Source organism: Gorilla gorilla, chromosome 9, assembly GCF_029281585.2.
Source record: "Gorilla gorilla gorilla isolate KB3781 chromosome 9, NHGRI_mGorGor1-v2.1_pri, whole genome shotgun sequence".
NCBI lineage: Eukaryota > Metazoa > Chordata > Mammalia > Primates > Hominidae > Gorilla > Gorilla gorilla.
The window spans coordinates 13592161-13604659 of NC_073233.2; the positions used below are offsets into that span (position 1 = coordinate 13592161).

Below are 12499 nucleotides of genomic sequence, written 5' to 3' on the forward strand. Positions count from 1 at the left end.
TATTCCCATATAAGTTCCCTGAAACCCTAGTACCATTCACAGCAGGATTTCAAAGCTTGCCTGTTGCGCGAGCATTCTATAGGATCCCAAATTATCTTTCTGTGCAAATATAAATTGTTGTGATATGTCCGTAGAGACGGCACAACCTCATGGCTAAGAATGATAGTTACCAGTTCTAGAGATCCTACTCTAATTGCTCTAGAGTGGGGGCCTGAACACCAGTATTACAAAAAAGACAAAAGAAAAAAAAGGAAAAAAGAAAAAAAGAAAGAGAGAAAATCAAAGCTACCTTCATCATGTATGAATTTGAGCAAGTAACACCTTTGTGAGTCCCCAGGCCCCAGTTTCTCATTGGCAAAATGAGGATAACAATTATACAGACCTCGTTGGGCTATGTACAGAATTAAATGAGATTATGTACCTAAAAGGCTTGTGGCACAGTGACACACACACACACACACACACACACACATACACACCCAGAGTACTTCGTGGTTATTTCTAGGCTTTATTGCTTGAAAGGCTGAAAAGATGGGTAGATGAGAGGTGCCCTGAGGTTCCTTCCAACTCTCCAAGATTCTGTGATACTCCTCCTTGGGTGCTGAAGACACTTTGGCAATGTTTGGATTTCCAAACGGTTGCTTAGAAAACTAACCGGGACCCACGAAGCCCAGGTAAGCCTCCGGGTCTTTCCCAGGAGTCGTTTATTTATTTGATCTTAGTTCTGACCTAGAGCCTCCACCTTCTCCTCCAAATCACCACAGTGGTCGAAAAGGGCCTGTGCTTGGGAAATCCTTCCTTTGTTGGCGAATCTTGGACCCAAACCCTGCATTTGGGCATCTGACACCCATAGGCCCATGGTTCAAACCCAGGCGGCTCTTTCCAAGTTCGAAGCAGGGACTCGGTTCTGCGCATCTGGCGGGTGTGCCCAGATTGTAACCTTCGCACTAGGCATCCAAGAACGTGCTTTGGACACACTCGGCGGTGGGAGAGGGTGCTTGGTTTGCATCAGGGATGAGGGGTGGAGTAGCGAAAGCGCCCGGAGCGCGCACTCACTCACACTCCCCAAGCCAGGGCGCGGCCGCTCTGGGCGCGAGGTCCCAAGCCAAGTCTCGCGCTCGGCCAGGAGCCGGGGAGTACCCCAGGTCCCCGGTCTGGGGCCGCAGCGATCCCACCCTGCGGCGCGCACTCCTGACCTGGCCCCGCCCCCCGGCGGCCGCGAGTAGCGGGCGGAGCGCAAGCAGAGAGGCGCTCTGGGCTGTGCGGCACCGCCTCTCCTCGGTGTCGGGGGAGGGACGGAGGGACCGGGCGGGAGAGAGAGAAAGCCTGACCGACCGGCTGGCGAAGAGCTGCATGCAACCGGTGGGAGGCCGGGCCGGCTGGGTCTGGGGCTCGGGCTCAGGCTCGGACCGTTTCTCGGCAGGTCCCTGGCGGTGAGCGCGGACGGCCCGGAGGCGGCGGCTCTGAGCTGGCAGGCGGAGGGCTGTCTCCTGCGCCCGCCTGCCCGGCGCGGTCCGAGGATGCGGGGGGGCGATGCCCGGGGCCAGGGACGCGCTCTGTCACCAGGCGCTGCAGCTGCTGGCCGAGCTCTGTGCCCGTGGGGCCCTGGAGCACGACAGCTGCCAGGATTTCATTTACCACCTGCGGGACCGTGCCAGACCCCGGCTCCGCGACCCAGGTGAGTGCCGCCACCGCCGCCTGGAGGGACCTAAGGGCCCTGGGCTGGGACTTGGGGCCGTACCGGGGCCTGAGGCAGAACAGCGACGCGGACTGGGAGAGGGCGGGGGGCGGCCACCGAGCCAGGAGAGTGATCAAGAACCAGCGCACTGTGGCCTGATGCTGTAACCAGGCGGGGACCCGGGCGGTGGCTACTGCACGGAGGCCGACTCCGGGTCGGCTAGGGCAGGGTTGGAGGGACCACGCCCGCCACCTGCGCTCCCATCGCCAAGGCTCCTGGGGGCGGCTCCCTAGCTCCGAGCTACGCTCTCCACTTCCCGGGCTATCTGCACTCAGAGCGAGGGGAGGCCGCGACGGCCTCGGAGCCGTGGGAAGGGGGACGAGGCCGAAGGAAACTCTGGGAAGTTGGGAGTTGGGGACGGCCCCGGGTTGGGGCCGAATCCCACCGGGTGCTGCTCATCCTTTCTCCCAAGCGTCTAGTTCCTTTCCTTGGTATGGGGTGAGAAGGGCGGGACGCGATCCGGCGTTGGGCCGGGGACAGGGTGCTTCCGGTCTTGGGCAGACGAGCCTGAACCCGTTCCCGGCGGGTCGCACGGCATGGAGGTGGCCTGGGCCTGGGCGCTAGGCTCGACCAGCGACTACCGCCGGCCACAATGGGGTTCGTAGACTCGTCGGTCCTGGCTTGTGCACCTGTAGTTACTCCTAGTGAAAGTTGCAAAGCTCTTAACTTTGGAAAGTTCATTTATTTTGGCATTTGACCAATTAAGGTTGGAGGAGGGAGTTTTAGTGGAGCCATTTGCTTTTCCTGAGGTCCCTGGGTCTCCCAGGTCGTCTCATCCGTTACTGGCTACTGGAAAATGCATTCCTTCCAATGTTTGCTTGAGATGTTTCTCACCTGGAGAAATAGTTTTCTCGAATATTCTCCCAACCTAAGTACTTACCAGAACAGCATATTGTGGTTCGATTGTTAAAAATGGGATGAGAAAATGGCCTTTCTCTTGATATTGCTATGTGTAAATATTGGAAATGAGCTATTGCCTTGCAAATTATGATGTACGAATTGAAAACAATTTATTATATAAAAATCCATTTATGCAAAAGCTAAATTAAAGAATTATTTGATTTATAAAGAGTGTCACACTTAAATAGCATATCCTTGATATATTCAAGATGGTCGTGTGGGGTGAAGTCATCTGCTAAAATTTTCAAGTTTATATCAGATTTTCCCTACCAGAGGCTTTTTTTTCCCATTGAAAAAGAAAAAAATATTGTTTTCCATTGCCGGTGGTTATATTAACTAAGTTTATTGAATGATCATTGATATATTACTTCAAAGTGGATAATTGGGTAGAGAAATACTGATCCCAGTGGTTTCCAGGGAGGTTTAATGTCCAGCCTATGTGCACCTCATTGCTGGATGTGATGTGCTGAATAAACCACAGTCCCTTATCTCACAAGCTGGAGTCCCAGGAAGATGTCTTAAGTCGGGGAAGTTCGTCCTTAAGCAGCAGAAGCAAGACAATTATTTTGCATGCTTTGCCCAAAGCAAGTATTAGTATTGAAACATCTCGCTTCCTTGCCTGTGACCAGACCACGAGTTCTCCTTGTTATCCTACATAAGCAGTTGTCTTTGGCTTTACAAGAGAAGATGGATGAGGCCTATCTCTGAATCACATCTTTTTGGCCAGTTTTCTGCTTCTACTTCTTTTAATCAAGGAGCTGGATCCTGTGTTCTCAGGTTCTCTTCAGCCCCTACACCAGGCAACCCCCGAGAAAGAGTCACTAAGTAGGCTTCTTACAAGAGGAAATCTGATTCCTTGGCGGAGGAATAGCTAGAGATAGGAGTCGACCTTGCTGCTCTGAGTTCCTGATAGCAGTGCTCTGCTTTCTTAAACTAGGACACAAGGGTTTTGAAGTAGCCCCATGCCCCTGTGGCTCTTTGGTTTTTGTTGGAAAGTAGCCAGCTCATGAGGACAGGGGTGGGGGTTTTCGAGTGCAAGGTGAGAGGAAATGAGGCCAAAGATTACATCCAAAGCGCACCCTCTCCTTCAGGACACTTCTCCCTTCATTTCCAAATCTCCCTTCATTTCCCTCCTTCCTTGCCTTGCCGACATTAATTCTTACATCAGATGCATTTGTCTTCATCCCTCTGAAGCAAGAGTGTCTTTAATCTCTGAACCCTAAAAGCTGAGTAATAGAAAAGCTGCTACTTTTCTACTACTAACTACTACTATTCACACAACACCGTGTGAATAATGTCCGTGCTGTTGATAGTGTGAACCAGAACAACCATGCACAGCAGCCCTGAGACATGGGTTCCTAGAGAGAGTCATCTCTGTAAATGGATGACTTCTTTTTCTGGAAAGGAATCCACCTGAATGCCATGTCCCAGCTTTCTCTGTTATTGTCCATTCACGGCCACCCTGTCATAGCTAGGTTTTCTCAAGCTGAACTAAGGACTTTGGTTATAAAAGGAGAAAAAAGGTATAATTTCCTGTGGACAGCAGAGTGACCCTGCATCTAGGAAATTTACTCATTTTTTCAGAGGTGTGGAAAGACTAGGGCACAGACCAGCGGGCCTGAGCCATCAGAAAGGTTCTTTTTTGTCCAGGTAGTTATAGTGCCCTGTTGGGGGAGTACCGCACCCAGATTTCCCTGACTTGGTGTTCACAGAGGACTTGATGCAATTGTCATTTAAAAAAATAAGCCTAAGTCACAATTGGAACTGAAGTGCCTCACCCAGTCTGTCATCTGTACCAACTTGTGGAAAGGAAAGTGCTGAGTGTGAGCGCTTTTGTCCATAGAAAGTAATTAGAATGCTCTGTTGGTTGCCTTTATGGTGTTTTATATGTTAATGATGTGGGACATAAACTTGCAGGCCTCAGAGACTAGCCTTTAAGGCAGAGGGAACAGCAAGCGCAAAGGCCCTGAAGTGGTAGCATTATTGATATGATTCTAGAAATGGTGACTTCAGAGGTGGCTGGAGAGGTGTGAAAGAGATGGAGAGTGATAAGACGTAAGGTCAAGAGTTAGAGAGGGTGGATCATGCAGAGTCTTGTAAACCATTATAAAGACTTTGGTTTTGACTCTGAATGAGATAGGAAGCCATTAGAAGGTGCTGAGCAGAGAAGTGACAACACTTTGACTGCTATGTTGAAGAGCAAAGGTGAAGTCAGAGAAACCTCTTAGGAAGCTATTTCAGAAGTCCAGACGGAGGTGATAGTGACTTCAACAGGGATAGTGGTAATGGAGGTGATGAGAAGTAATTGGATTATGAATGCAATTTGCAGGTACAGCCGCAAGTATTTATTGAAGGGAGAGATGTGAAAGGTGAGAGAAGGGCAATTAAGGATGCTTCAAAGGCTTTTTGACCTAAAAAATTCCATGTACAAGTAGAAGTCTTCAGGAAGAAGGTAGGGGTGAGGAGGGAAATCATGAGGTTTATTTTTTATTTTATTTTACCTTTTTGTAACACATTAAGTGTGTGATGCCTCTTTAGATAGCCAAGCTGTTTTACAGTTGAACAGTGACCTGAGGTATGACTATCCTCTTTAATGTCAATTGCTCTATGCTCGTATTTTTTAACTGGAGACTTCGCTGTCAAGAAGATTAATTGGTTATAGAACAGCATGTATTGTTAGAAGGTTTTCCTTGTAGGGAATTAAAAGGTCTCTTAAATTTCTACCCATGGATCTTGATTATACATTTTTTGGTCAAAAAGCATTAGTCTTATCTCTCTTCTCCATCATATACCTTTGGCTATTAGGAGGTAAACTAGCCTAACTTCTCTAGATCCACTCTTTCCAAGGAACAGAAAGGAGGATTGGATCATGTAATGCCTAGGTCTTAAACATGTTTTTATCATTTTCTTTTTAAGTCTTTTCTTCTGTAGGGTGCCAACCATGTCTGTGCCAAGCACTTTATGTAGGTCATTTCACTAGTCCTCACAAGTCTTTTAAGCACTTATCTGTGTTCCAGCAGCAGCAGCTGCTGCTGGGAGCTTGTTAGAATTGGAGAATCTCAGTTATGTCCCAGACCCACTGAATATGAATCTGTATATTAACAGGATCCTCAGGTGAGAGTTGTAGGCACATTAAAGTTCAAGAACCATGGCTAAAAGTGATTGATATATATGAGTAAACTGAAGTCCAGAGAAGTAAACTAGCCCAGGGCCATGGAGTCCATTTAAAAGAAGAATTGGGTCTAAGTCAAAGTAGCTTCTTAGGTAGTCACATCACATGTACTGAAAACTGAGGAGTTATTGTCAATGAAAATTTTCTAGGTGTTTTTCATAAGAGCCACCCTTAGACCTACTTTCTCTCTTCTGTACTTGTATGACGGATTTAATCCCTAAGCGTAGGTCACATTCTATGTAGTTGTAAAGATTCAGCTTAGTATTTTTGATTATGAATTCTGTTATCCAGGATACTGGTTTTCCATTCACGTTCCAACTCCATATTCTGGAGATTTTTCTGCATGTTCTCTGTGTCTGTACCCAAGGTTTAGAAAAGGTTCAGCAGGTCAGACTGTGAAGCAGAGCCTTAAGACTCATGATTAGTGATTCTTTTCTCCACGTAAATATTACTCTATTCAAGAAAAGCTTTTTCTAGGTCATGGTTTTCAACTTTGGCTGCACATTAGGAATACTTAGGGAGCTGGAACAAAGAAAGAAAGAAAAAACAAACAACAGCAACAACAAAAACTACCAATGACTGGGCTGCACCCTAGACCGGTTTTAAATCACAGTCTCTGGGAAATGGGCCTGGTATCAGTATTTTTAAAGTTCATCTATTGATTCTAATGTGCAGCCAAGTAGAGAACAACCTTTGAGACTATTGGGCAAAGAATGCATCCACCTAACCCTTCTCAGCTCAGCTCACATTTGTTTCTTGCAAAATTAGGAAAGATAGTATCAAAAACTAGGAACCTTGACTGTTACCCTGTACAGCTAGTACCCATATCAACTGATTCTTAACTTTCCTTTCACAACATTATCCTACATTTTTCTTTTAAGGGCTCATTGAACATATCATAAGGCTCTATTATGTCCACCAATCTGAGAGGGAAAAAACAAACAAATCAAGAAAAATCTTGTCTAAATAGTGTGTCATTAAAAGGTCAGAATATAGAACCTTCACAAATGTCACCCTATGTTAAATTATAATGAAGTCACTTATTAGAAAATGTACATGTAAAATAATAATTAAATATAGTTTCTATGAAAAAAATCTCCAAAATAATCATCAAGATTAAATATTAGCCTTGATTCAAATTTTTCTAAGATAGTCAAAAGAGAATCAGTCTTGAAACACTGGATGTTTATGAATAGACCTTGGTGTGATTATGCACAATGGGATTAATTTTTTTAAATTAATGTTAATTGCAATCAGGAAAAAGAGTCTTCTAAGGAATGAGTGGCGTATTGGATGCACAATATGTGAAGATCTAATTTGCATTTATTTCGGTGACATTTTAGGGCTCCTTCATAAATATTTTACTTAAACAAGTGTGTTTTCATCTCTGCGGGACTCCTCTACATGGACCAGTGAGTGGTTTAGTCATGAGGTAATTATCAAGAGGGGAAAACAAAAGCAAATTGTAGTAAAGGCATCACAGGCAGCCCTATGGCCAGCTGCCTCTTTCAAAATAAACAATCAAAAGCACAAACTTTTGGATGTGGGATAAACTCTCAAGGAAAAATTAAACTGACACCTAAAGGAAATCATTCTAAAATTTTCTATTATGTATAGCGCGTAGATGTTGCTTTCACTGAAGTAGCATTGAGGCACTTTTATGTTTGTGCTGCAAGTGCAGTTTCCCATATGGTTGGCTTAAAAACATTCATAATCTCTTCCTAACAGGTTGACTTGAGGGAACTAACAAGTTCACACTCCAAAGTGTATAGAGAAAGTGGAGGAGCTTAGTGAGAGGCATAAATGGGGGAGCAATCTCACTTTTAAAAGGACAAGTATGGAGTATGTATTTCTATTTTCTGAATGAAGTTTGAATAAAATCACCATTCGTGGAGAAGTTTTCAGTTTTCACTGCAATCTTGGAGCAATAAATGTGCATCACAACTTCTTTTTCTTTCAAATGTTTCATTTGGTGGGCTCTAGGAAGGGCTTTAGACCACATCAAACCCTGAGGACTAGGCTTTGCAGATCTCTTTGAAATCTTCATATGGCCTTGCACATGTATTTTATCACACAAAAACTTTAAATCAACATTGATAGAACTGCACTTGAAAGAAAAAAAAATCTTCTAGGACATCAAGATGACAAAGTGGAATAAGCAAGGACTTTGGAGTTAGAATCTGACTGCACTTACTACCTTAGTGACCTTGAGTAAAATATTTAACTCTTCATTTTATTCATCTATAAAATGGGAGTGGAAGATTGCTGTAACATTGTGCCCAGAGTAAATGCTCAAATAAATGATCAATAAATTGATGTTGTTGGTAGTATCACCTGCCCATGTTTCCTTTCAGCCGTGGTCCACAAACATGTATATGTTTTACCATTTGTAATTATTTGTTGGCTAAATTTACTTTCTACTTTTTTGTAAACTTAGCATTTTATTACCTCTTATTAGCTGTGTGTTCCTGGACAAGTTATTTAACCTCTGCGTCCTCATTTTATCATCAGTAAAATGTATTACTAGTATCTGGGTTACTAGTTACCCAGATAAAATACAGGCTGCCAGTTCAATTTGAATTTCAGATAAACAACAGGTAATATTGCATGGCACATAATTATACAAAACAATCATCTGTTGTTTATCTGAAATTGAAGTAGAACTGGGCATCCTATATTTTTATTTGTGATGCTGACAACCCTGTACTAGTACCTATCTCGCAATGCATGCGAAATACCATAGTACCTGGTATATGCTCATAGTAATTACACGTAGTAAATGCTCAATAAATACTAGCCATTATTTCTATTATTATAATTTTCCCATTGTTAACACTTATTATTATGTAATTATTATTATTGTTGTGATGACTCTGTATATTCCAAGAATGGGTATACCTTTTTTATTTAACCATTCTTTTGAGGCTATTCTAGCTTGTAATTTTTTTTTAGTGTGAATAATGTCTTGTATTTATAGTCCCCTATTTCCTTTTGGGAAAATTTTTTCATGATAAATTATAAACAGTGAGCCCTAATTGCTTTCTGGTACATCTATGTTAGTTAGTCCTGCTACATGTCAACAGTAGATCCGCTAGCATTAGGTGTATAATATGAACAAAAGGTTGCTAATTTAACATGGTTTAAACAGCTGCTTAGTTGTTTCAATTTGTGTTTTTTTGTTGGTAAGACTGAATATTTTTTGTTTTGAACCTTCTTATATTTACTCTTATGTGAATTTTTTGTGTTCTCTACCGCATTCTCTATCATGTACCAGTTTATTTTTTGAGAATCTTAATGTTTTTTTCTACCAATTTCCATTAATTAGAATGTAAATATTCTGTCAAATTAGCTCACAGAAGGAATATTGTATAGTGAATGAGCTCAGGTTGTCTGACTATAGTCAACCCATTATATTAAAGTGTCTTTTGAAATTTCAGGGGTGGTTCAATAAATAGGGCTTCGTTGTAACACTCTTTTCCAATGCAAAATGCTGCATTTATTTATATGAAATATGAAAAAGTTGTTATAATTTGAATCTCTTTTTCTTTATGTTTTCTTTCCCACTCCAACCTACCCCACCCTACCCTTGTGTAGCTGTTACTTAACCACGTTGAATTGATCAATCTTTTCTAGTTATAATTAAGTTAAATTCCAAAAACATTTATTGAGGGCCCCTTAAGTGCTATGTACAAGGTTGGGCATCTGTCATTCAAAGATACATTAGACATGCTTACTGCCTCTATGGAATTGACATAAAACAATAATGGCAATTAATAAAATCAAGAAGGGAGATATCTACTGGATACAGTACAGAAAAAAGAGGAGAGAAGTAATTAGCTGACTTGAGTGGATCTGCAGAGGCTTCCTACAGAAGTCTATTCTTGGGCAGAAGAGTTTGTCTGGAACTAGTTGGTGGGAAGAGCATTCTAGGAATTTACAAAGGTCCTAACACAGAAGAGGATGGATCCTGGGTAACAGTAAGTTGAGTGTGTGTTGGCAATGTTGAGAGATGGATCTGCTTTAGTAAACAATGGTCAAATCAGATCACGAAAGCCCCTGTATGCCATTGCCAAAAACCCACTGAAGACTGACTGGAGCACTCTGACACAGAAGTCTTGAAAGAAGTACAATTTATATCATAAGCCCAAAGCAAAGCACACCAGGAGATTTCAGTTCCATGAATGCAGCTTCTCAAGTCTTCCTGGTTCCTTATGGAAAATATACTCAGGTTACTGGCAAATATGTTCTTTCTGTCCAAGGTAAGGTCCTAACAGATTGGAATCAATGAATGGAAGTTTACCCATTTTAGATCCCCAGCATGTCACCCTGAAACCCAACTGTAATTACCTTGAATAGTTGTAAATACTGCCTTTAGCAAGTTTAGTCATCTGGTTCAAACATCTGGATTCCAGATATAATTCCTGACTATGCCAACAGTGACATCTTGCTTCCTTGCCTGGTTATTTAGTAATGAAAAAGCAGTGTGTTCAGCTGCATTGTAACTATCCAGTCTGTGGATGTGCACAGTCTGTTTTCTCTGAAGTTATAGGGCCCAAGAGGGAATACGCATGGCAGGCCTGCCTAGTGCCCACCAAGCCATGCTATAGAGATAGTTCTTTATTGTGTGTACAGGGTCTGCCAATTAACAGGCACAATTTTAAAAAATAATTGAATTGAATGCCCTTAAGTGGGTCACAGGCTGTCCATTTCTAATATCTGCCTCCTCATCCCCACCACATACATGTACACTTTGCTTATCACATTTTTGGGACATGCCTGCCTATTGAAGACATCTTAGTTTGTATCAGCTGTAGCACTGCAGAACCATTAAAAGAGTTTACGCTGAAAATTCAGGTGAGTTTTATCCCTTAATTAGGTATTCTGGAGACAGGATAAACATTGATTGGAGAGGTTATAGTAGGGGATGCCAGTTATTTGCTCATCATATATTTATTGAGCATCTACTAAGTACCAGGCTCTATCCTAGGTATGTACAAATGTAGATACCTAGACACAGTATTGTACATACAGTAGGGAATGAAACAGAAAAGTAAAAGTTTGCCCTCATGAAACTTACATTTTGGGAAAATGATAATATGTACATAAATTATATTGTATGTTAGATAGTAGTAAGTGCTAAGGGAAAAAACAAGGTATGGAAAGAGATCAAGACATAAAGACTAAACTGGCATCACTGAGAAGTTGACAGATGAGTAAAGGTCAGAAGGAAATGTGGGAGCAAGATACACACGTAGCAGGGGGAAGAGCGTTCCAGGCAGGAGAGCGGCGGGTACAAAGGTCTCAAGGCAGGAGCATGCTTGACGTGTTCAGATATTAGCCAAGGGTTAGTATGACTGTAGTGAGGTTGGCAAAAAGAGAGTAGTAGTAGATGAGGTCAGAGAGGTGATGGCAGACTGATTGTAGGCCTCTATAAGCCATTTTAAAAAAGTGACTTTTACTTGCAGTAAGATAGGAAGCCATTAGCAAGTTTTATCAGAAGAGAGATAACATCTGACTTAGGAAGAGAAAGGATCACTCTGACCAGCACATAGACTATAGGAGGGTAAGGTTGAAGTTAGGGAGAGGAGTTATAAAGCTGTTGTAATCATGTAGGTGAAAGATGGTGGTGGCTTGAACCAGAGTGATAGCAGTGGAGACAGTAGGAGGTGGTCAGATTCTGGGCAGCTGGAAGGTGGAGATGACAACGTTTACTAATAGATGGATATTGAGTGTGAAAGACAGAGAGGAGTCACGACTAAGACTGTGGCCTGAGCAGCTAGGAGAATAGAGTTGTAGGAGAAGTGATTTTGAGGGGAATGACCAGCAGCTCAGTTCTTGATGTGGGATATTGGAAATGCTTATTAGTGATCCCAATGGGGGTACAGACTAGCCGGCTGGATATATGAGCCTGGAGTTTGGGAAAGATGGCTAGGCTGAAGGTATAAACATGGGAGTCATCAGCATGTATGTGATATGGGTCTGGCTGAAATTATCTAGGAAGGCACAGTGAATGGGAGAGTGAAGAGGACCCGCACTAAGTTCTGGAACTGTCCAATGGTAAAAGGCTAGAGAGAACTTGAGGAACTACAAAGGAAGATTAATGAAGAGAGACTAGAAATGAAAGAGAAAATCCAAGCAAGAGTGTCGACCTGGAACCCAGGATGAAGAAGAAGGTGATCAAATAAGAAGGAATAAGCAGCTGTGTCAAGTGCTACTGTTAGGTCAAGCAGAATGAAGACTGGGCACTCACCATTGCAGGTAGTGATGCAGGGGTCATTGGAAGTAATGTTGACAAGCATTTTTGATAGAGAGGTGGGAACAAGAGCCTGACTGGCATGGCTGTAAAAGAGATTGAAGGGAGAGGAATTGGGGCAGTGAAGACAGAATAGTCTTTTAAGTTTTTCTGCTGACAAGAGCAAATAAATGGCATAGTAGTTGCTAGTGAGGGAAGTGAGATCAAGGGTTGTATTTATTTATTTATTTGTAAGTTAGGAGACTTAACAGCACCAAGGTGAAGGGAATGACTAGTACAGAACAAAAAATCATGATATAGGATAAAGAGGGGAGGATTGCTAGAATGATATCCTTGGTTGAGAAGTTGGGTACATTTCCCAAAAGTTCAGTGTAGGCATTTAGGCACCACAGGCACATAGATGATATTTAAAACCAAAAAATCTAGATGAGCTTAC

General features: G+C 42.7%; 1 protein-coding gene across 2 annotated transcripts in view; it reads left to right on the forward strand.

Annotated features, from left to right (window-relative positions):
• Window positions 1-1218: 1218 nt before the first annotated feature.
• SYT9 (synaptotagmin 9) overlaps window positions 1219-12499 on the forward strand; it is a 216791-nt gene continuing 205510 nt past the window's right edge. Inside the window, exon 1 of one of the 2 annotated variants that reach the window (XM_031007694.3) lies at window positions 1219-1678. In XM_031007694.3, the coding sequence (XP_030863554.3) occupies window positions 1534-1678 (145 nt within the window). In that variant the 5' untranslated portion in view covers window positions 1219-1533. The remainder of the gene's footprint in view (window positions 1679-12499) is intronic. The other variant, XM_031007695.3, reaches the window with a different exon arrangement.